Here is a 22,705-nt window from a genome sequence, read left to right on the forward strand (position 1 = left end):
TTTTGTATGCGCACATGTGTGTGAGTGTGTGTATATATATATATACGTATATATATATATTTAGTATATACAAAAGCAAATTCAGTCAAAATATATTTGTCTTGCTGGTCAGGCTTGTTACAGCAACCTACAAGAAACATTAGCTTCTCTGATATTTAATTATGCTATTATGTTTGCACATAAGCTTAAAAGTCAATACAAAAAGCAATACTTTTCCAAATATTATCTGCAGGTAAACCGGAAATATTAACTATAGTGATTAGAAGTCTGTTTCCCTATTGACACTACTATAAATCTTGATATAAGAATAATTTTTTCATAAAAGCACATCCAAACATAGTAAGTGATAAAATACCAGATTACTATTTGAAAACCATACAGTGACTCGATATCTGGGTTATCCTTTGCAGCAATTAGGCAATTCATTTGGCATCTGTTTGATTGTATAATTTAATTTCCATATAAACAGCATAGTTTAAAAAAAGACAAAAGCTAGAATGTTTAAAGCTAACAAAAGATACAGTGACATCAGGTTGACATTCAAAAATTTCCTTAGCAAAATGACCAACAAAATTTTTTACTTAATACAGTGCATATAAAGTTTTTTAGAACTAAACTTTTTAAATATTATTTGAATTTAGCAAAACATGAGCAAGATTTTAATATCAAAGTGCTAAACAGTACTGCCTTAAAGTCACTGCAAATAAACTGTAAAATAACTCTGCTTGTGATTTGACAGATATTTTTATATACAAATGGTTAATAAAAAGACACGCGCGCACACACACACGCACACAAATATAGGTATATACATATATATATATACACATTATATATATGTATATAGTTTTCCAACCGGTGTATCTGAGTCAGTGTGAACACCCCATTTAGTTATCATGTGTAACAGGGCTCCCATGAGCTGGCAGTCATTGCAATAAATACAGGCAAAGCCATTACAATATACCATGCATACAAACATTTATACAAATAAGGACACTATGCAACAAATTATTTCATATTAATATGGCATCAACAGTATAAACATACAAAAAGGAGTACGAACACGGAATGTTTAAACGCAGCCCACTATATCCTTCCTAGCACTTACATTCATACTATTTTACAAGACTTGCTTGTTCTCGAAAACCACCTTCTGTCTGGCTACTAACTAGTCGCCTACGTTAGAAGTCTAAAACTGACCTATCCCTGATGCTGACCCTGTGTGCTCCAGCCACTACTTACGCGGATTTCCTTAGCTGAGGAACAACCGAGCCACGGTTGCTCCCGTGTCTTCCACATACACTTGTCAATAAGTCGCGCTACATGGAATCAAGTTTGGAAAACTCTGTCAGGTTAAGTTAGTGCATGTAATTTTCTCACTGGATTTCTCCTGTTTGTTTTCATAGTAAAATAAATTAGTTAATAAACGAGACTTAGTAAGACAGCACTTTAAAAAATTGCACTTGAACATGGGAGCTAACAGCCATTGTCATTTTGCTATATTTGATTCGTATGAAATGTTCAATTGAATGTACTTTGCTAAAAAAGTGAATTTTTGTTTAGATTGTGCTGATGTATGTGCCCTTGATGCAGGAAGTATGCTAAAGGTATCCTCACAAAACACATACTACCCTGGGAAACAACTATTTGCTGTTCCTGTTTTCAAACACAGCTTCTACAATTGTACCCCTCATATACCATGAGGTGTTAAAACAACAGGTTTAAAACAGTCATGTTAACCTTTTACTGCTGCTGGGATAGCATTGTCCAAAAGTGCCATATTAGCCATTTAAAAAACCCAAATCACACAAAAGAAAACAAAGAACACAACCCCAAACCAGTAAGCCGGGAAGTTTCAGGCCTCAGGTTGTAAGGACAAAGCGCCAGAAAAGACCTCATTTTAGACTCGGAGCTGCTTTTCTGTTAAGTGAGGGCAGAAATGTTAGCTGTAAGTCACGATCCGTTTGCCTGCTCGGGTGGGCATTTGCCTTTCGGGAGGGTGGTTTGACTCAGAAGGGTAAGGTGTCCAGAAACAGCCTGTCGATAATGGAAGGGGCTGGCACCAAATCTTCCAGTTTCAGGTAAAAGATGCGCTGCAGTCCCAGTGTGCAGAGAGAACGCAAGTCAGCCAGAACACCCAGTACCTTCGGCTCTGCAGACTCAAGCGGTTGTCCTTTGTTTTGGCAACTGAAAGTTAAGTGATCTTTCAAACTGCTTGTGATCTTGTTGCATAGCTCTTCCACTTTCTTTGGTTCTTTTAATCCATGTCGTTCTGCAAAGCGAGAGGAAAAAAACCAAACACATCAGCATCCCTACCTCGAATGGAGAGAACTCGTTCTCTTCGGTGTAGCCCAAAGCCATACTCTGGTACTCAAAGCAAAGATGCTTTGAAAGTGTAAGGTTTCTCAGAACAGTTGGGGTTAGACGATGTCAGTTAACCTTTCTGCCACGCAAAATAAGAGACGGCAAGTGCCCTTTTCTCTTTAGCTCCTAAAATCGGGGGCAGAGATGCTCAATTATGATTGAAATTCTAGCACAAGGAGCCCAAGCATCCTCCGTATCTCGCATAATTTTCATGAAACGAGACAGAATTAATTGGGTGATTTTCCAGCAAAACTATCACAGGAGGTGTTTTGGAGATTTCCGTGCTTCCCCACCAGTTGTGAATGCTCAATAACTATGGCAACCATTATTTATTCAGTGAATTCAAGTGGCGATCGATATCCTTAGCCAGCTCCATCAGCGCCAGGCCTAGAATTCCACCAGGAATTTGCAGACACTCTTATAAGAAACTAAAGGCACCTTACCACCCTTTGTTATTTTCATCAGCTGCTGCTTTTTAGTTTATTCATCTCTAAAAGGTCTAAGATAAAAGAAGCTGGGAAGTTAACTATTTTCCTTTGAGTGAGCAATGCCTAAACTGAGGAGGCAGCTGTGTCACCCACCACTAAAACCTCAGCGTTCCTAAAAGGAAGGGGAGCTGGGGTTTGTCCCCCCTCGAATCGCCTTTTAAAATGCTACAACCACGTTAAACGCATCCACAGTTCATTAAGCATAAGTAGAATTAGTCAGATTTGTGATTCATTAAAAGAAGGCTCTTTACTGTTACATGGGGAAAGCTGATCTGCCGCTGTTTGCTATCAAGATTTAGTGGATAAATTCGTATAATATTTCAGAACAAATAATTTTGTGATGTTTTGATTTGCCTTCGACTTTGAAATTCACAGGTAAGAACTTGCTTAATAGCGAAGTCATAATCATTTACACATGAAATAGAATAATAGCGGATGAGATGGTCAAAGAAAATGCAGGTTAAATTAATTTTAAGCAACTAGACATATAAAAACAGTGACAGCAATGGATGAGGAGTAATTCTGGCAGGTCTCCTTTTTGATGCATTTGAATTTGTCTGCCTTCCCTGGCCCTCACCCCCACCCCTGGCAGACACGTGCCATATTGTGTCCCCTGCCCTCAAGTCTTGCTCCTCTACTGCAGGAAGAGTGGGCAATAGGTATTTTCTCTATCCGTCCCCTAAGGAACAGTGAAAAGAGGACAGTTTTCTTCACTTCCAGAAGCAGGCGTGATGTCTGCGTGAGGGGCCGTGGTGCCTTGCCCAGGCGTGTGTATATGAACGCCTCGCTGCCTCCCCTCACCGCCTGTTTTGGCTAGATGTCCTTGACAAACCAATAAAACAGATGGGATTCAATGAAGGCAGTCAGAAAAGGCAGAGGTCTGATTTTCCACTGATACTCACCCATTTTACACTTTTTTTCAACTTTATTTACTTAGGCAGAGCTAGCTCCCGAAGAATACTAGCTTGGGATCAGCATCAGAGACGTGCAGACGTGTACGTCTCTGGCCAGAAGCTCCTGCGCTCTATCATTTAAGTGCCATCAATCTGCCCCATTGCTTCAGAGCAACGCTCATCCAAGCAGTCGCATCTGCTTCAGACGTCTTTTTCACCTTGCAGGAATTAAAAACCCTAGGTATTCTAAGTGCCTTGTTTACATTAAAACACGAGGAGTCAATGAATATTTAAAGCCTTTCCAGTAAATGGTGTATAGTGTAATTATGTAAGCCTTAACTATACAGGTCACCGAGAGTAAATACTTAGGCATTAAAAATCTTGGCAGATGAATATTTTATACAGATTTGAAAAGCTGTGGGGTGAGCTTTTTTACCACTAACCTACTGAGAGAATCTGCAGGACGTTAAATTAATCTTGCAGTCTTTGAAGAGTTCTCATCTTTTAATCTGTTTTGAGGTTGTTTCCCGGCTGTGGGAGTGAAGATATCTTTATAGACCTAGGGAGCTGAAATACTAGAATGGATCTAAAACCTGACTACAAATCAGCAAAGCACATTTTTAAGCCAATGCCTCAGTAGGTGTGTACCTTGCTGCAGAGTATGGAAAATTATCTGTCTCTGGAGCACACAGCCAATGTTGTTAACGTTTCCAGCCAGAACTAAACAGTCTTTGTCTCACACTGACAAGTTCAGAAGGTTTTATGGACAAATCACGTCTTTGGTGGCTAGCCATGAAACATACTGATGCAAAATACAGTATGCACAAAGAATATACTACTAGTAGCCTTACTTGAAATAACAAAATCACAGAAATTCAGAATGAAGAGATATGCCATCCTCAAGCTGCTCTCTGGTGCTGCAATATTAAAGCAGCCTCCGATAAACCAGGCTGCCCTCTCCTGCATGAAGTGCCATGCAACGGCCTTTGCTACTTGCAAATCTCTACAAAGGTAATTCCTCATGACTGGAACTGCCTCACTGGAAGAAGGGGTTTTCAGTCTCCAATCCCTACGGCATCCCTTGTGGACCCACAGAAAGTCAAAGCCAACTATGTGGAAGCCCTTCTGCTAGTAAAGGGCACTGCGTGCGCTGGCATTGCCATCGCAGTCTCTGGTGTTAGCATCCAAATAGTTTCTGGGGAACACACTAGTATAAGAAACAACTCATCTCTTAGGTAGACCTGCGGAGTCTCGGGTCTAATTTTCTCTAAGTTTTAAATTTAATAGTGTCATGATTTGGGCCGGACTGGCCACTGAAACGAATGACAGATGCTCTCTGACCTCTCTCCCTTCAGAGGAGGGAGAGCATCTCCCTTCAGGGAGAGGAGGAGAAGAGAGAGAAGGAGACTTATGAGTTTAGAAAAGAAAGTGAACTACTTTAATGAAAATATTAATAAAATAATAAAAAGGAAATAATGAAATAGATACAACATATACAAAATTGTATCAAGCTCCCAGGATGATGATCAGGTCACTGGCAGGCACTGGGGAAGTCCCAGACTGGACTCAGTGACGGACGGGAGCTGCATTCTGGCTCTGGATTCAGGAATGCATGGACCAGGATCAAAGGCAGATGAACCAACAGAGTCGTCCTCAGACACCGGCCACTGAAGAGAGAGGGCTGACCCTTTGATCCCTCAGCTTTTATACTGAGCATGGGGCAGACGGGATGGAACACCCTGGTAGTCAGTTTTGGGTCACCTGTCCTGTCCCCTCCTCCCCACAGGTGCGAACCCTCTGTGCTTTTCTGCTTCTGACCCTCCAACGAGGCAAATAACGAATTTGCTGACCTTGGTTGTTAAAGCAATAAGTATAAGCAAGAGCCTCTCTGCAAACTTTTCCTTGGCATAAGCTATAAACATAGGTCTTACCGCTCTGGAAGCGGACTACTGTCTTAAAAACAGGCCATTAATTTCAGAGGGTTCAGTTAGTTAGTTAGAAGAGGCTTAGCTGCAAAGTAAAATTACTGAACAGAAAATTGGCTCTGTTTTACCTCAAACCAGGACAAATAGTTAGGGTTCAAAGAGCAGGAAACACATTTTCTTGCCTTTTCCACATGCCCAGTCTCGTTTGGGCAAAGACCCACAGTATTTCTCGCTCAGCCTAAAGGGAGCAGCATGAGGCACCCGCGATGGGTGAGGGCACTGGCGCTGAAGCCGATGGCCTCCAATCATTCACCATCTTCCACAGGATGTTCTTATCCACACAGGAATGATAAGGCCAAGATTTATCCCAAGAAGGACAGCTAGTCAAAACCAATAGATTTTCCCTAACTAATTGAGGAGGTGTGTAAATATTACTATATTCAGACTTTCTTATAATGACAATTAAAAAGGCACCCGGTAAAGTGAATATAGGATTTCTCAGCCTTGTATTTTAGGATACCATTGATTTTTGCAAGGAAAATGGTGATTTACAGCAAAGATGCCCTCCATAAGCCTGTCAAAATGATTCATCGGAAGTCTTGCTTCTAAAGCTCTGCAAACTTAGCAGCTCATCCTGGCAAACTGAACGCAGCAAGTTTTTTACACCTTTCTCCTTTCCCCAGGAATCTCAGTGCGATTCTGTGCTATAATTATGCTGATCAGCAAAAGCTTGAGAGGAAGAAAGTAAAAGAGCAGGAAAGCCCATCACCAGCTGTGCTAGTCCTTCTTTTCCTGGTCTCTGACATGGGGTAGGTTACGCCAGGCCCAGGCAGAATGAGTGCTGCCTTTAGGAGAAACATCTCTCAAAGAGCACAAGGATTTCAAAGACCTTGAGTATCTCGAAGACCCACGAGCTCTGTGCTCTGCATCAGGGTGGGTCCATTTCAGCCTGAATTCATTCCGAGGTGTCAGTCCAATCAGCAATGTGACAGATTTAGGCTGCAGGCTTAAAATAGACCTCTTGATTGTCTCGGTTTCAATATAGTTATCTGATTTTCTCTTCCCCCTTCACAATCCTCTTCCCCTTCTATAACTCACATAAACGTGAGGCTCAGTTGCCTACAGCACGTGCTGTTACACAGCAAGGTTGCAACTCAGCAGATCCAAGAGTCTCCTCTCCCGTTGCAGTCTGGCCCATATCCATCCTGCCCAACCCTCAGGCACTTCACAAGGGGGCCGACTTCTCGAGCTCCTCCTAACATCAGTGTAAGGATAGGCTAGTCATTTTTAGAAGATGATTACGATTTTTGGTGGAGGAACCATCTTCTGGAGGTGCCCTGTATTCTCCATTAGCTGTGCAAGGCACCTAAAGCCAGATGAGCTGAATGACCACACAGGACATCACAGTTTGCTCCCTCCTTTAAGAAAGCCACAGCGTAACACAGAGACTGCTGGCTGCTGTAGGTGGAAGGAGTTCTTGCCTCAGCGAAAGGGTGGGAGGGGAGAAGGAGGAGTGAGCACTTCACTTTGATGCTGACAGTGTTTCCCTCAGCAAAGTGGCAGGGGGAAGGCAGACAATGCAATCTGGAGGTTTGTTTTTTTGGTGGTTTTTTTTTTTTTTTTTTAAACTGGCTCTCCTACACTCCTCCAGTCTGCCACCTGCTCGTATGTAGACCCAGCACACGAAGCACCCACTCCTGGCAACAGGACTGAAGGATATCTGCCACTGAAGAGTAGGTGAGCCTGCCTTCCGTAGCGAAGTTGGACAAATTCATGCTCAGAAGGGAACTGCAGCAGCCAGACCCTTTTTAGGCAGACCGGACTCCTTACTATGTCTTGGTGTGACTGATGGTGCTAAAAATTGTGTTTGTAAACTGGAACAGAAAGCCCAACAGCAGGAAGACAAACACAAACTCATAATTAATTGAAACCTCACAATATTCTCCAATGTTCTGGTGCCAGTGTAACAAAGCACTAAGAGTGTGAATAAGCCCAATATATACAGTGGCTCTGGGCTGGTCTGTAACACACTTAAAATAAAACATATGCCGAAAGAGCTTGGCTGAATGAGGGCTAGGCTGTTCTGTACTCGGCAGCATCCCACTGAGAGTGTCAAGTGGGCAAAACAATAATATTTTGATGTGGATAGAGAAAGGCAGAGGCAGAGAGGAAAAGAGAATCAACAAGAGAGAGAAAAAACACTAGCAGTTTTAGAGCTTGCAGAAATTTGAGGCTAAATTCATAGTGTGCCCTTGAGATGATCTGCATTGGAGTCTCAATCTTTATATTTTGACACTGTTAGAAAAACTGTAAAGCAGAGCATTATAAATGGTCATTTGGGGAGTTAAGGAAGCATTTTCAAGAATAGGCTGGTCTACTCCACAAAGCTTCATCATCAACACTGCCCAGTCCAGCATGGAGAGGTTGTGCAGGAACACTTGAGATCCATGCAACACATTAAACTGATGGAAATCATCCATGTGGAACCAAGGACAAAACCTGTCCCCAGATGACCAGCATTTTCTTTCCATGTTGGCACTCTTCTTTATCTTATCAGGTCCTACAGCCAAACTAAACAAGTGATCCAAAGAAAAAGAACAGGACAGAACTCATTTCTTGCTTTCATGGGGATGTGGGGTGAGTGTCATGTGTTGTTTCCTAACTACTTTCTTCTGGCTGATGCTCAGAGCACCGCTGATGTGCTCTGGAGGAAGTTGTCTTCAGCCCTTCTTAACCAACAGAAGGAAGTAAAAAAAGAGAAGAGAGACAGAGAGAGGAAGATCCTAAAGGAGTACCTTAAAGAAAAAAGATGTGCTTTGGCATTGCAGAGTTTTAAGTTAACTGTTTGCAAGCTATCCACAATAAACCAGATGTCCCTTCTTTCATTCTGGGTGCTTTTTCAAGCTCATGTCCTATCTGAAAGGACTTGAAAATTCAGCAGCAATCCAACGTGATGCTTTTCCTTCTACACAACATACTGCAAATTCCCAGGAAACATAAAATAAACAGAAAAAGCACAAATATATGGACTTTCTAATAGATTACACAATGCAAAATATTACAAAATCTTTTCCTGTTTATTTTATGTTGTGCGTACCTATAGTTTTATTCAAAGCAAGCAGTGAATTAGCGAGTACTGCGATACTCACTAGGTCTCCTGTCGTTCTCTTCAAAATTACTAAACAGAAAAAATGGTCATATATGCTTATAACCACGCATCCGATGCAGTGACCTGCACCTGTGGTTGAGACAGGACATGGAGCTTTGCAGCTCCAAAAAAGTCAGCAGGGTTAGTTACAGGGCACTGGGACTACTGGGGCTGTTACTGGGGAGCCGGTTTGACACCCCAACATGAGAGAACAGCCTTCAGTATCTTGGGACACTGTGAAGAGGGGAATGTCTTTTAGCCTCCGGCATGAATTTTTACATTTATTCCCTCTTCCTTCACTGGCAGAGAGAGGTTAGTTCTCCCTGTCGCTCTTGCAGAACAGAGAGAGAACATGCAAAAGAGAGCAGTGACTTCTCTTACTTTTCTCCTTCAATAATACTGCCAATGACTAGAATACAAGAGGGTTTGTTTTCTAAGAACGTGTCCTTGTTTGGGCTATGGAGACCCCTCATGAAATCAAGAACAGACAGGTCATTATTCCCTGGAGCGTTTTTCTTTACCCGGAGAGACAATTCTTTAATTTGGTGCTACCTAAGGTGCTGTACAGTATTAAAACAAGCTATGACTGGTATACAACGCTAGGTTGTTGTCTTTTTTTGGCTGAACCATCAAGGCATGAAAAGTTGACTAATGCAAAATAAGAACTGGAGCAATATGTAGAATAATAAAGAAAATTTTGCATTTCGGTTTTGCAGTGTTGCTAATAAAAGCAAACCATCAGCTTTACAAAACAGAGCTTTCCTGCTCCTTCCTATCTTGCAGCCCAGTGACATGGATATCCATCTGGGACATGGGAGATTCATGGTCAGATTCCCTTCCTCTTGGAATCAGACCAGAGACTGGGCCTTGGGTGTCCCCCTGAGCACCAGCTTGTCCCCACATCATCATACACAACAGCCACTCTACAGCTTGTGAAATATGTCAAATGGCCTCAAGACAGAAGACAGTGATACTCAATAGTTGGCTATCCTATGTTCCTGGAAAAGGTCATTCTCCCTTGCTCTGACTCACAAAAAGGACTTAAACCAGGGTTCACTAACTACCCATTGCCTCCAGCAGTCCATTACAGAAGAGAAGAGTACCGACTCCAGAGATCAAGAATGGCACCTAAACCACCCAGCTAAATCTAAGCCCAGCCTCAAAACAATGCTTTAAAGTGTTCAACAGATTTCAGATTTCAAAATTTATCTTTATTACTTCTTCTCTTTTGGTGGGACTAGCTGAAAACTGGCACATGGCTTGTCATACTCAAACTATAGTTTGACAAGACGCCGTTTGTCATGGGATGCAATACCAGAGGCAAATCTCAAGGCTTTCCCGAATATAAAATTTCAATATACTATCACTAAGAAAGTCTCAAAAGAACCCTGCCAACCAGCATTTTGTGCCGCAGTGCTCTCTTAGCCATAACTACCATAATTTCCTCTTTCACACTTTTTTAAATATCCTACATCATTATACAACACCATCCTTTTTCAAGTGACCAAATTTCTGGCTGAGTCCCTAAGTTAGCTAGCTGCCCTTGGGGAACTGAAACCTGTGAATATAAATCACTAGACACAGGAGCTTGGGTCTAATTTAGATGGCATGAAAGTATACTCTGTCCTTAAGCTCAAAGAGATACACTGGCCTCATGAAATAAAAGAATGAGCAGAAAACTTCATTAATTTTAAGCACCACCTCATACAGGTGAGAAAATCAAGAAAAGCTTGACAAATACAGAAAACCTTAAAGCTTTTATGGACAGAATGCTCTCCTTTTAAAGTCAACAGTTACTTCCATTTGTTTAGAAACTTTGGGAAGACCAGCACAATATAGCCAACTCCTGAAAGGGTCGTTATCAAGAAAAGGAAGAAATGTATGGCATTATTAATTAAAAGATTTCTATGAAATATCTTAGGGTGACCTGAGCCAGCCACTGGACAACTTAGACTCTTTATGTAAGGGCAATCAAACACTGCCTAACTGAACAAAGAATTATCACATTAAAACAGGGCACGGGTTTGTAAGAAGAAAAACTTTTCTTCCTATAGAATAGCTTTTTCTCCATTCATACAGACAGTTTGCAGGGGATCCTATTCATTGACCTGCATCCTCTCGGTCAGTCCTTTCCTCGTCTTTATCAGAAAGATAACAGAGAACAAGCTCCATCTATCTGTGTCTATCTAAAAAAGACATAGCTAATATACAGTAAATAACCTAAATCAATGATAGGTGCTATATACATGTGAGCATATATGCCTGCATATAAATATATATGGAGAGAGACAGCACCTGTCCTTGATTTATAGATATATAAATGCATACACACACATATATACATTGTATGTGTATACACACACATACAAAAATATATAGGTATTTATAATACACCTATGGAAGTATGCGTGAACACACATCTGTGGATGTTTACATACAGGAGTCAAAAATAAATTGGGAATGTTTGTTCTCACTTCAACATATCACTCTTTTTGAAAATTTTTCATACAGGACAAAGCAACTCCAATGAGTTATTCTGGACTTCAGAGTTTTATCAAAGAAACTAGAATCTGGACCTTAATGAACCCTTTCCAATTGCAGAAAAAAAATGAACAGAAATTAATGAAAAACTTAAAGTACTTTCCTTAAGAAGCAAAGAGTTAATGCTAGGACATGTATACACTAACCCTTCACCCCAAATGCAGGAAGGAAGCAAGAAGTAAATGCTGAAGCCAAAATCTTGGCCCCACAAATGGCAGCGGGAATTGGCCAATTTACAGTTTCTGTATTTGCCACCGAGCGTTTTATCTCAGTGTTTCCCAAGCATCATCTCAGCCCAGGTAAAATGAAGACTACAGCTGATACTGTTGAGGCCACCACCTGCAAATGGACGGATGCCTGAAAGCCAGGGGGAAATCAATATCCATCCCAGCAGAGCTTATAGCATCCCTGGGAAGATCCAGCTCAGGGCGCTCTGAAGCCCTGTCTCACGCTGATGACACAGTTGTACCTTTATACCACCAGCTTTTCTGAAATGAGCGCGAGGCTCTCCGTAGAGATGACCGCTGCTCTGACTTCTGCCCCACGGTTGCCAGACACCCTTACTCTCAACCCTTCCTGCTCCCGTCAGCCATGCCTCTGAAACTGCAAGAAGCCCAAGGCACGCAGTGTGTACATCAAGGGGCTTTGTTGTTTCAGGAATGAGAAAATTACACTTTATAAGGTTATGCTGCCCCATTCTGTGCTCAGTAGCCAGATTTGGCAGATTCTGATATTACTTTCCTGCTGTTCGCCCCAGCAGGCAGGAGGGGTGATCCGGTCAACCTGTACAACCAAAACCTTTTGTACAACTGCAGAGGAAGACTTTTTTCATACTATTCTCCATTTTTCTCTCTCAAAAAACAGTACATGGAATACCTACAGTAGCTTGGCTACCAAAAGCAGCCTGCCTGCCCTCCTGAAGTGCTCTTTCTGGTCTAGCTACCTCGGTGAGAGGTGAGCTATACCAGCTGTAGTGCTTCTAGCTCTCGAGCTGCCCTGATATTAGTATTTCTACATAGAAGGCCCAGCTCGGGTCATTTCATTAGGCTTTTCTGGGAATTCAGCAAGTATTTTGAATGTTTTTGTAGGGGCTACACAATTTGCTTGGAAGCAGTTCGCTTTTTAGAGACTATTCCAAGAAAAGAATGAAACCACGAAGAAACAGAAAGTTAGATTACATTTTAGCAGCGGTATCTGATGGCCTAATGTTAGTCCACAATTTCGGTACAGTCATTACAATGCTTAAAAATCATACTTGTTTTACTCTGAATATAGCTAAGCTAACTGAAATTGCCTGACCCTGCTTTAAAGCAAAGCACCAGAGTCTGAAGCTTTCTATTAACAAAGGAGCACTTACCTGTAATCATAGTTAGAGCTGATAAACTTGCTAAGGCTGGGATATCAAGGTTAAGGCTCTTTAAGTTTAAGGAAAAGTCTTTAATAGAGTCGAGCCACTCCCCAAATCCACGAAGGCACTGAAGTCTATGAAGCACAAGTCCATTGCAGAATACAAACTTATCCTCAGCAGTATCAGACCTCAAATAAAAATAATTGAAAAAATTAGAAATGCATTTCCTACTTTGCAGCAAAATGCATAACCAGTATTGAAGCGTCTGTCGTTTAAAATCCAAGGCATATTATCCTGAGACATATGTGGGCATTCACGTTTGACAATATGCTTCTCCCTTGGGGCCAAAGTACAACAAACAAGCTTCTATGATTGCTTACTTGGTAGAGTTATAAGCCTGAGGTTAGCTGTAGCATGTGGTGTAGACTGTCTAATTAGTTAAGAGTTTGGTCCTGCCCAAAGGCATAAACAGAGAAGACATTTTACATTAAATACTGTATGTTTGAACCAAAGGAATACTAAGTGAGTGCAGTTTGAAATACAAAACTAATAACAACGGAAGAAGAGATTCTGCAACTCTCAGCATTTACGTAGTTCATCTGCATTTTTCAGATTGTAAAAATTGATAAGGAAAAAACAATGGAAAATACACGCGATAATGCCCCACAATACACATAACATCCTAAACTCTCTTATATGAAAACCTGCATGTAAAAGAGAGATTACAGCCAAGCTCTCCTCTCCTTCCCCTCCCCATTGCCAATATCCCTCTTAAAAAAACACATGCAAAGGTAATTTTCAACCTAAAGAAAGAAGGGTATAATTCAAATTACCAGGCTGGAATTTTCCCAGTCCCTGAAAGAGTTTTTGGTAAAGGGTCTTAACTAGTGCTAGACTAGCAAGTAGCATCTCGCTCTATCAAATTAATTGGCATTAAAAATGAAAAACAATCTGAACAAGATTTTCAATCTTCTTCCTCCTTTTCAAAAACAGATGACAAAGACGCGCCTGCGCAAAAGAAGGGGGGGAGGAAAAAGCTTTCACGTAGTTTCATATAGTGCTTTTCTATAGGTTATGCTGGTGAGCACGAAGCAAACTTGCTCAAATAGTACCTGAGGATCAGTTTTGATTACTACGGAAGAAGAGGATGGGGTATATCAAATAAAAAGCAGCGCATTGGCAAGTCTTATGCTCTCTTTTTAAATCAATTTCTTGGGTTTCTTTTAAGCGTAAAACAAATTAAACACCATATCCTGTGGACTCAGACATTGCTGATGCTTTCTGGGTTTTCTTGGTACAATTGACAATGTTCAAAGACAGCACCGTGTTTATTCCTTAAAAAAATATTTAGATGGATGATTTTCCACATCAGCTTAAGAGGAAATGAAATAAATAGTTACCTGATGGAGAGTCTTAGTACAAACAGCTCCAAAAAAGCTGATTCTATGAGTAATGTCTGATCTTCTTTTGGGAGGTCAGTAAATCCTGGGATTTTTTCTGCCCAGCCTCGAGTTATGTCAATGGAGGCAGTCAGAAGATTATAGAACTGTTGTACATGTTCTGCGTCTGTGCCTGCAGCAGCCTGATCAGTGGAACAGTACTAAAATGAAAGCCACAGAAAGCAACGTTATATGCATTTAAGGGCATATGTTTTGTGAAACATATGACATTACCTGCCCGACAATATTTCCTTCTGTGGCAAAGCTGGTATAATTATCAAAGGCATAAGTAAGTAGGTCTACATTTATCAACCTATTTGGCTACCTACAGGTGGTTTACTGTTCGGAGGTATATTGCAAAAATATTTCCACACGTATAGAAATTAATTTAAATTTATAAATAAAATATAATACTTATCACAGTTTACAAGTACCTATATGCTATTAGTAAACAGAAACCTGGTGAGTAGGATAATTTTCGTCATTCTAGAAGAGGAATAGATTTAACTTACTACAGTTAAACACTTTTCCCATTGATAAATTTGTCTCAGTATGTCCAAAATGCAGATTTCTCCCAAAACCTCTCAAATTGCATTTTATCTGACAGTGATAGAGACGCGTAAGATAAATCATGTTTTATCTGACACATGCAGCATTGCTTCATTTGAATACAGAATTGGTTCAAAGTAAACCAGCTGCCCCATATCACCTCTTGTCCTTCAAATAGAGGCATTTAAGGTTCAGGAGAACCTATTATCCTGCTGAGGCGGCCATAACTCTTCCCAGACAACCATCCAACAGGCTCAGCATGCTCAGCTTCCTCACCAGTGGATCCCTGTCACTCCCATGACACTGTTCTCTCTCTCTCTTGGCAGAAAATACAACAGGAGCCTTCGTGGCTTAGTCTGATTCCATGCTTGGAAAGTGCTGCTGGTTTTATGAGCAGGAACTGAATGATTTGGGTTTTATTGTAACAACACCCGCGTCATCAGACATCTGGTGGGTTATTTCTGGGAGAGACTTCATACCCACTTTCTCTCTGGGACTCAGCCAAGGAAAGGTTGGGGTGGTCTCCATGGCTGAAAGAAGTGAGCACGCCCTTTGGAAGCAACTTTCCACGTGCAGTTAGGGATTGAGTCCATCAGCCTACAGGTCTCGCTAGCAACTCTCCAAGCCAGAGTGGAAGCACAAAGACCCACATCTCTTTCCTGATCGGTAACAGTGGGCTGGCAGCCTGGGAAGACCTTTTTACAGGCGTGCCACTTGGACTGCAGATATCACCCAAGCTGCTAACTGCCACCCAAAAGTCACCTCTACGCAGAAAAGAGAGAGGGGACCAGCAAGCAGAACTTCTCAGGTAGGTGTCCTGTTCTCTGCCTGTCCTAGTTGGAGCTGGTTGCTGTTGATAGGTAAGGGATGAAGGACACAGTGTCAGAGTCACCGATTGATTGATTGATTGATCGGAGAACCGTAGCAATCCTAGAGACCTCTGGCCGTATCTGGGGTACCGGTGCTAGCCCTGAATGACTCTGGTTCTGCTTACCCAGCACTAACTGTACGAGTTTCTCATGGTAAGCTCCAGCTCACATCCCTAGTCGGCTTGTGAAACACGTGCGATCCCTGTTACAAAGTTCATGTGGAGACAAATTCTGCCCCAGCTACTCCAAAAGATCCTGCGACAGTGAAGCAGGAAGAGGCCAAAATACAGAGAGGATGGGGAGCACTGGTAGAAAAACCTGTTTGCTGCATGATGTGTATGTTCAGTCCCCCATCTGAACGGAGCAGTTGAGGATGCTCAAGCAGCCTGAACGAACTACTCCTGGCGCTGGACTGCAGCAAGACACGCCGGGGTGGTTAGTGGGTAGTAACAGATCATGAAGAGACCTCTTTTTCAGAGACCTTGCGAGTTCTGGACCCTCTTAAAATGAAGCTGTGGAGCAAGCCAAGACAGTGTGCGTCTTGGCTCTGGGCGATGAGCTTTGCTGCGCAGGGGCTGACCTATGACAACTTTCTACACCGGGAAACCGAACAGGTTGATGGAAACTCCTGCCTCACCCTAGGTACGGTTAAGGCAAGACAAATTCTTGATCCTTTGAGCATTGAAGAGGAAGGAGAAGGAAAAGAAAAAAGATACTACTCTAAGTTCATTCTAAATATAACTCAGTACAAGTCAGTGTTATTATGCCAGGTACTAATTTGTTCCCAATATTTGTGAAACATTTGTTCATCAAAAGTAAGGCGAAGTTTTACCATTTTCTAATGAAGCTGAATGCTGCATTATGCCACATAACTCGGAGTGCTACAGTACAGCATCCCCTACGTGGGGCACTTAATTCAATTAAATGCATCTACAAAAAATTATGACCTGTATTTATTGTTATAGTTTATCCCATCAGAGCAATTTTAGAAGAAAGGTAAAAAATTATACCGAATTGTACAACTTTTAGCTGCTGTAATATGTCACTGCTTGCTACAAACCATTAGCACTTACAAAGAATAGCTAAAATAAAGTATTATTTACTTGTAACAGACTTATGAGCGTATAAGTAACCATAAACAATGTGTGTGGTTCTGTTTTATGCACCAAAATCCGTGGTTTTTTTCATGATTATTTCATTGAGAAGAGGTGATATTTGACCTGACTTCTGACCAAGACAGCTGGTAAGCCTGCCCTTGGTCAGGAGGCCACGGTACGGAAGGGCTCCCATCTGCATTTCCGAACCTGCCCTCTGCAAACTGGAGGCACGCCGGGAGACAAAGCCTTACTCCCTTGCTCGGAGCTCCTTTGGGAATTAAATGAAACCCGACTGTTACTCAAGGAGGGGGCTGCACGTGTAGCAAGCAACATTAACTTGTAGGATATATCTCAAGAGATGTGGAAAACCCGATGTTAGGGAGCCTGATAGCACAACTTAGCTCTACCTTTGCCTGCCTTCATCAGACCTTCATCAACTACTAGAGCTGCAAAAGCCTAACAATAACTTCCCTGCACAGAGGAGAAGCTACGCTTATTTTTCCAAAACCCCCAATATTTGCTTAATTTTGTGGCTGGGGAAGAGGGGGGAATTATAACCTAAATGCTGCACTCTTCCAAAAAGGCAACATTTCTATTTAAGTTGGTGGCTATTCTTGCACGTATAAGGACAGCAATATATAGGGTCTGTTTCTCATCTCACTTACTCAGAAGTGTAAACTCGTGGAATTGTACCAGTAAAACAGGTGTGAGACCGGACTGCGGCCCTTGGCCTTTAAGGAGTTCATAAACCAAATTCTCTTCCTGGCAATTGCTTTTTGAAACCAAGTACCTAAATATACCATTGCTGTGGACTGGTAAGTTAAAACCAGTGCTGAAATGAAAAGTAGCCATGTTCTGAACAGAACCAGTTCCAATTTGTTTTGGTTTAAAATTCATAGCTTATGTAATTTATTTTTTGTCTTGTTTTGTGGTGTTTTTTTTTTTTTTATGTGTGTGTAGGATTTTTCGGAGGGAAGGGGTACATGTCCCTCTCTGAAACTCTTATCAGCATTTTTAAGACGGTCAAGATATTACAGCTTGTAAACATGAAGACCATGCTAAACATTAAGGTCGTGTCTGCAGAAGCGTTAGGACTGACTCCAAAGCCAGGTTTCCAGATCTACCCATTTGTGGCGGTCGGCGGGGTCACAGCCTCACCGAACGTGCCGTAAGTTATTAGTCTTTACAGGTATAGGATTATTCCTCAAAGGGATTTTTTTAGCATTGCAGTGTGGTTTTGGCCTATTTCATTTAGTTAATCTCAGCTTTTACACGGCATTTTTTTCTGGTCTCACTTAACTTTTCAAAATAAGTATAAGGTTTATGAGAAACATAAGAATCTATTAATTTCTTTTAGCATGTTTTTGTCTTTTCAGTACTGCTGAGCATAAGACTATTACATATTTTATTTTAAAGAAAAACATAGATATTAGTATGCCCTAACAGACATATACATACTTAATCTTCTAGCTACTAAGACTAAATTCATTTACTATCAACCGCGTGCTTCCTATAATGTCCAACAGAATTGTTCAACAATTAGATCTATGGGCTGTTTTCATTAAAAGAGAAATAACTACTGCAAGACAAAGAAGAAACTCACATAAAAAGACACAGTTTTCATTCAGTTTTTTGTAAACGTAAAAAACCTTTATATTTATAAATAAATAAATAAATAAGGTTAGATACTGCTTTCATGGCCTGCACTATCATATGCCCATAATTCTGAGAAACCCAGCAGATTTCTGTCAAAGAGCATAGCTTGTCACACACCTTGGTATTTGCAGAATGACCCCCTGAGACATTCTGGGTAAGTTAAAATACGGGTAAATATGGCTATTGCATTCTCCCCCTAAAAGGCTGTCGGATACTGAACAGCTAGATTCTCGATAATAATTTGGGAAATTATATGATTGCATACTTACAGATTAGCTTGAAGAAAAGATGTTATAGCATGCTTAAAATTGCTAAATTATATATGTAAGTATAGTCTAAGATAGAATAATTTAATTTTTATATAATTACAATCAAATACATTTTAGTATTAAATATTACTTAGCAACAAGTGATAAATGGCCAATGTGGATAGATGTTGCCTGAGTACAGCTGTATTTTTTACAGTCTCAGATTTAATCATATTTCATTAAGGGGAAGGAATTTGATCTTGTTTTTCCTTAGCTGTATTTTTTCCTTTTCCTATATCAACCTCCCTAAAAATGTATTTAACAAGCCATTTCAATGCTGTATTTTAATAACTATAGAACAGGTTTTAAAGCTTTCAAAAAATTCCATGAATATTTAAATGACGATTAATATGATACATTAAAGAACAAGGTTACAAAAATATATAATCTCTTCTAAAGCTTTGCTGAGATAATTTTTTAGAATTTTGATTTTACAAGGCTTGTTTTACAAACGTGAATTTTACTGAAAAAATATTCATGCTGGGGTATCCAAAGCCAGACCCCGGTCCCATTTAAATAATGGCAAAAATCCTACTGATTTCAATAGAAATGGCCCTATCCATCCAGCGTTACTTTGCGCAACCCTTATATCTGAATATTAGGGAAGTGCTTTTAGATTTTAGCCTTCACAACCTGGAAATTAAGATACTGGACATATGAGGATTGCTCCTGAGTTTGGTAGATTAATCGATCGTATTGTAATTGCTAGTGTTTTGGCACAGCCTTTTCCAAGAAGAATGCTCTGTTTATCCACACATTTTTTGCTTTCACTCACCCATGGAATATACTTCAGATACAACTTTGCCTTTTGAGAACCTCATGATGACTAGTTACTATAATTTCTACTGCACCTCCTTTTCCCCCCATCATCCACCGACTATGAGAAGACACGGCTGGCTGGCCAAATTTCTACCCTCACCCAAATTTCACTTTTGAGTTCATTTTAGCAAACCGGCCAGTAAGCAGAAGGGCAGCTCGCGACTCATTTCTATGTGGGAAACGAGCAGGCAAAGAAAAAAGCGAGACGTACTCTTGAATAGTCGAGCTCCCTGGGCGTGGAGTCGGTTAAAGCTCGTACGAGGGCGTTCATCATGCTGACGGGAGGAGAAGGCGGGGAGGGCTGGGAGGGTTCCTGCTGTAAGGGGCTCTTTGGTTTGGAAGGCAGCCGACCTCTTCTCCCTTTCAGGCTGTCGGTACGGACAACTAAGTAAAAAAAAAATAATAAAAAAAATTAAAAAAGGGAATCAGTTGTGAAGATACCAGCAAACGACTGGGTCAGAATGAACACCTGCTTTTCTTATGGTGGCCAGCCCGGCAAAAAATAAGAGTATTCTCCAGTTTCAGCACATGCTTTTGAAGCCTTTGATTGCAAAGGAACACAAATGATACAAATTCCAACGTGCCTACTACTAGCACACCTCTTAAATGGCAGAGTCGTTCATTCAAAGCGATTCCAGCTTTCTTGAAGCATTTTGAAAAAATACGGTCACGCGACATAGGTTATATTATCCATGTTAGCATTCGCAATGGGACTGCTCACACAGTATTACTCACATACTTAAATATTTGCAGAATCGGAACTAATGAGTTGATCCTGTTTCCATTTAAATTAATGGCAAATTTACAATCAGCTTATGGGAGCGAGACAAGAGCCTATGTCAAAATGCACACAATCCAGTGCAGCCCCCGGTGAGATAAGAGGGGGAAGCCAACGGCGTTATCGAGCAACGTTCAAAGTTAATAAAGGAGACATTTTGGCCAGTGTCAAATTATCCTCTCGTGACCTTGCTGTTCTTGAACTCTGGGGTCTAAAGTCTAAATATGATAATATGGGTGAAAAGAAAAAAAATCAATACATTATTACACAAATGCACATATTTTGGGGCAGGTTATGAATCCCATCATGGTAAAATTCATTCTAAAGACATCCATGCCCACACACATACACACACAGAGATTCATTAAACGTAATATTTCAGGCTTGGGGATAATAACAGCAGTAGTCCTTACCTTCTTTAACCATGCCGACGCTGAGACACTTCTGAAACCGGCAGTATTGGCATCTGTTACGACGTCTCTTGTCCACCGGACAGTTTTTATTTGCCAGACAAACATATTTTGCATTTTTCTGAACGGTTCTCTGCGAAAACGCAACACAAAAATAGTAAACTGATTGTTTCTTGAACAACTTAGAACCTGACAAAATGTGTTTTAATTACAACATGAAAAGCGACAGTGCAATTCATATAATTAGATAAAATTAATTTCCTAACACACTAGCCTGCAGGAAAAACAATTTTATTAGTGTTAGCTGCTGACAATGAAAATCATCTAGGATTGTTCTGAAGCAAGTCTCTGGAGACAGGCAACTTTGAATGATAAAATCATATCTGAAATTACCAGGTCATCGCATCTACCTTTGGGGATTAGATTATCTCCGCTTTTAATATCCCTTTGGGAACAATTTTCTACTTGGTTCATTCCCTTGATTATTGCTGACCTTATTAAAATAAAATCAAAATGATCTGCAATGTACTTCTCTTGCTATCGCTATTGTTAGTCAAATACCACAATAACTGGTTTGGTTAGCCATTAAAATCATCAGGGAGAAAAATAAAAATACCAGAAACCCCTACAAAATATGTTTAGTTAAATGTTCTGGGAAAGCTAACCTGACCTGAGAAAAAAAAATAGACAGAATTATACTGTGGTTATATATATGTAATTAACTGTAAAATGATCTTAAAAGTATGCAATAAATTTAAATTTGTAAAAACCTGGTAAGCCTTGGCAGAATGTAACAAATATTGATGCAAAAAATGTATTATGTGTTTCCGTCCTTAAAATCAAAGATACATCAATAAATAACTCGGCACAAAAAAAAAAAAGACATTAATGGGAAAGACAACAGAACAGGAACAAATTTATCAGCTCAACATTCAATATTAAACCTTTCACTGCAATTAAATTAATGGAAAAATGTTATTTCATAATTTGTGTTCCTTTTCAAACAACAGCCTCAATGTACTAAATATAAGAGAGACAGCAAATATTGTTCGTTGGGCTTTAGAGCTGAAAACTGTTTAATTTTTCAGAATAAGCTCTGGATACTGCTCCCAGTCAAGGATATGCTATTGATTTCCACAGGGGCAGGATCGGGCCCATAAGAGCTGCTACTTCCAGGTTATTTGTGTTTCCTTTCCTAATTATATTTAAATAACAAATGAGTTTTACAGGAGATGTGTATTTTACCATGTTGTCAAAGGATTATTATTAAGTAACATTAGCAGCTCTGTGTACAATTAAAAAAATGCTGTAAGCCCTCCCCCCCACACACTATTTTTGGAATATTTTTATTCCCATCGTATCTTTTACCAGAACAGGGGCACGACCGCCGTCTTTGCAGGAAGGAATACACCAGATCAACCCCAAATGTACCAAATCTCAAACCTACCGCCCAGAACCACCCCACCGAAATCCTATCCCAAATCCTTCACTTAAAACAAGCTAATTCTGAAAATAATACTGGAGTTTGAGCTAAGTCTCTTGAAAGGAAATTACAGAGCGCCCAAATCTATGGGGGGAAAAAAAGAGACTATTCGAATCTTTAAAAGGTAAGCACAAAGTTTCCACCGATAAAATGGCCGTATATAAGTTATTCGTGTTGCTATTCAGCTGCAAAGCCCCCTCCCTCACAGAGCGAGCACTGGGACCCCGTGCGATGCTCAGTCACTGCTCCACAAGCAGCTTTCCACCCCTGAGGACTCACCGGGCTCTGGAGCTGAAGAGGAACCGGGAGGCACCAACCAAAGAAAACTGGAAGTACCAGGGTTTGTCCCATAGATGAAACCAGTTTCCTCCCGGTGCTGACCCCGCAGCCCTCCCCACCCCAGCTGCCCCCGGGGCAACAAACGGCACTGCTGACATCAACTCAAGTGCCAAGAGTTCCGGGTTTCTTTCCTCACTTAAAAAGGAGGTTTAATTGGAGTGAGCGAGTGAGTAGAACCCAGGACTGGACGTGTTCCAGGTGAGTTTCGCTACGGCACAAATGCAGTTTACAGCTCGGAGCTCGTGCTCCCT

General features: G+C 40.8%; 1 protein-coding gene across 2 annotated transcripts in view; it reads right to left on the reverse strand.

Moving 5' to 3' along the window:
* Window positions 1-439: 439 nt before the first annotated feature.
* NR4A3 (nuclear receptor subfamily 4 group A member 3) overlaps window positions 440-22,705 on the reverse strand; it is a 29,182-nt gene continuing 6,916 nt past the window's right edge. For both annotated transcript variants that reach the window (XM_074576478.1, XM_074576479.1), the window contains exons 4-8: window positions 20,636-20,765; window positions 19,656-19,828; window positions 14,108-14,307; window positions 12,717-12,895; window positions 440-2,272 (exon numbers count right to left, since the gene is read on the reverse strand). In XM_074576478.1, the coding sequence (XP_074432579.1) occupies window positions 2,010-2,272; window positions 12,717-12,895; window positions 14,108-14,307; window positions 19,656-19,828; window positions 20,636-20,765 (945 nt within the window). In that variant the 3' untranslated portion in view covers window positions 440-2,009. The remainder of the gene's footprint in view (window positions 2,273-12,716; window positions 12,896-14,107; window positions 14,308-19,655; window positions 19,829-20,635; window positions 20,766-22,705) is intronic.

Source organism: Larus michahellis, chromosome 2 (genome assembly GCF_964199755.1).
Source record: "Larus michahellis chromosome 2, bLarMic1.1, whole genome shotgun sequence".
Classification (NCBI taxonomy): Eukaryota; Metazoa; Chordata; class Aves; order Charadriiformes; family Laridae; genus Larus; species Larus michahellis.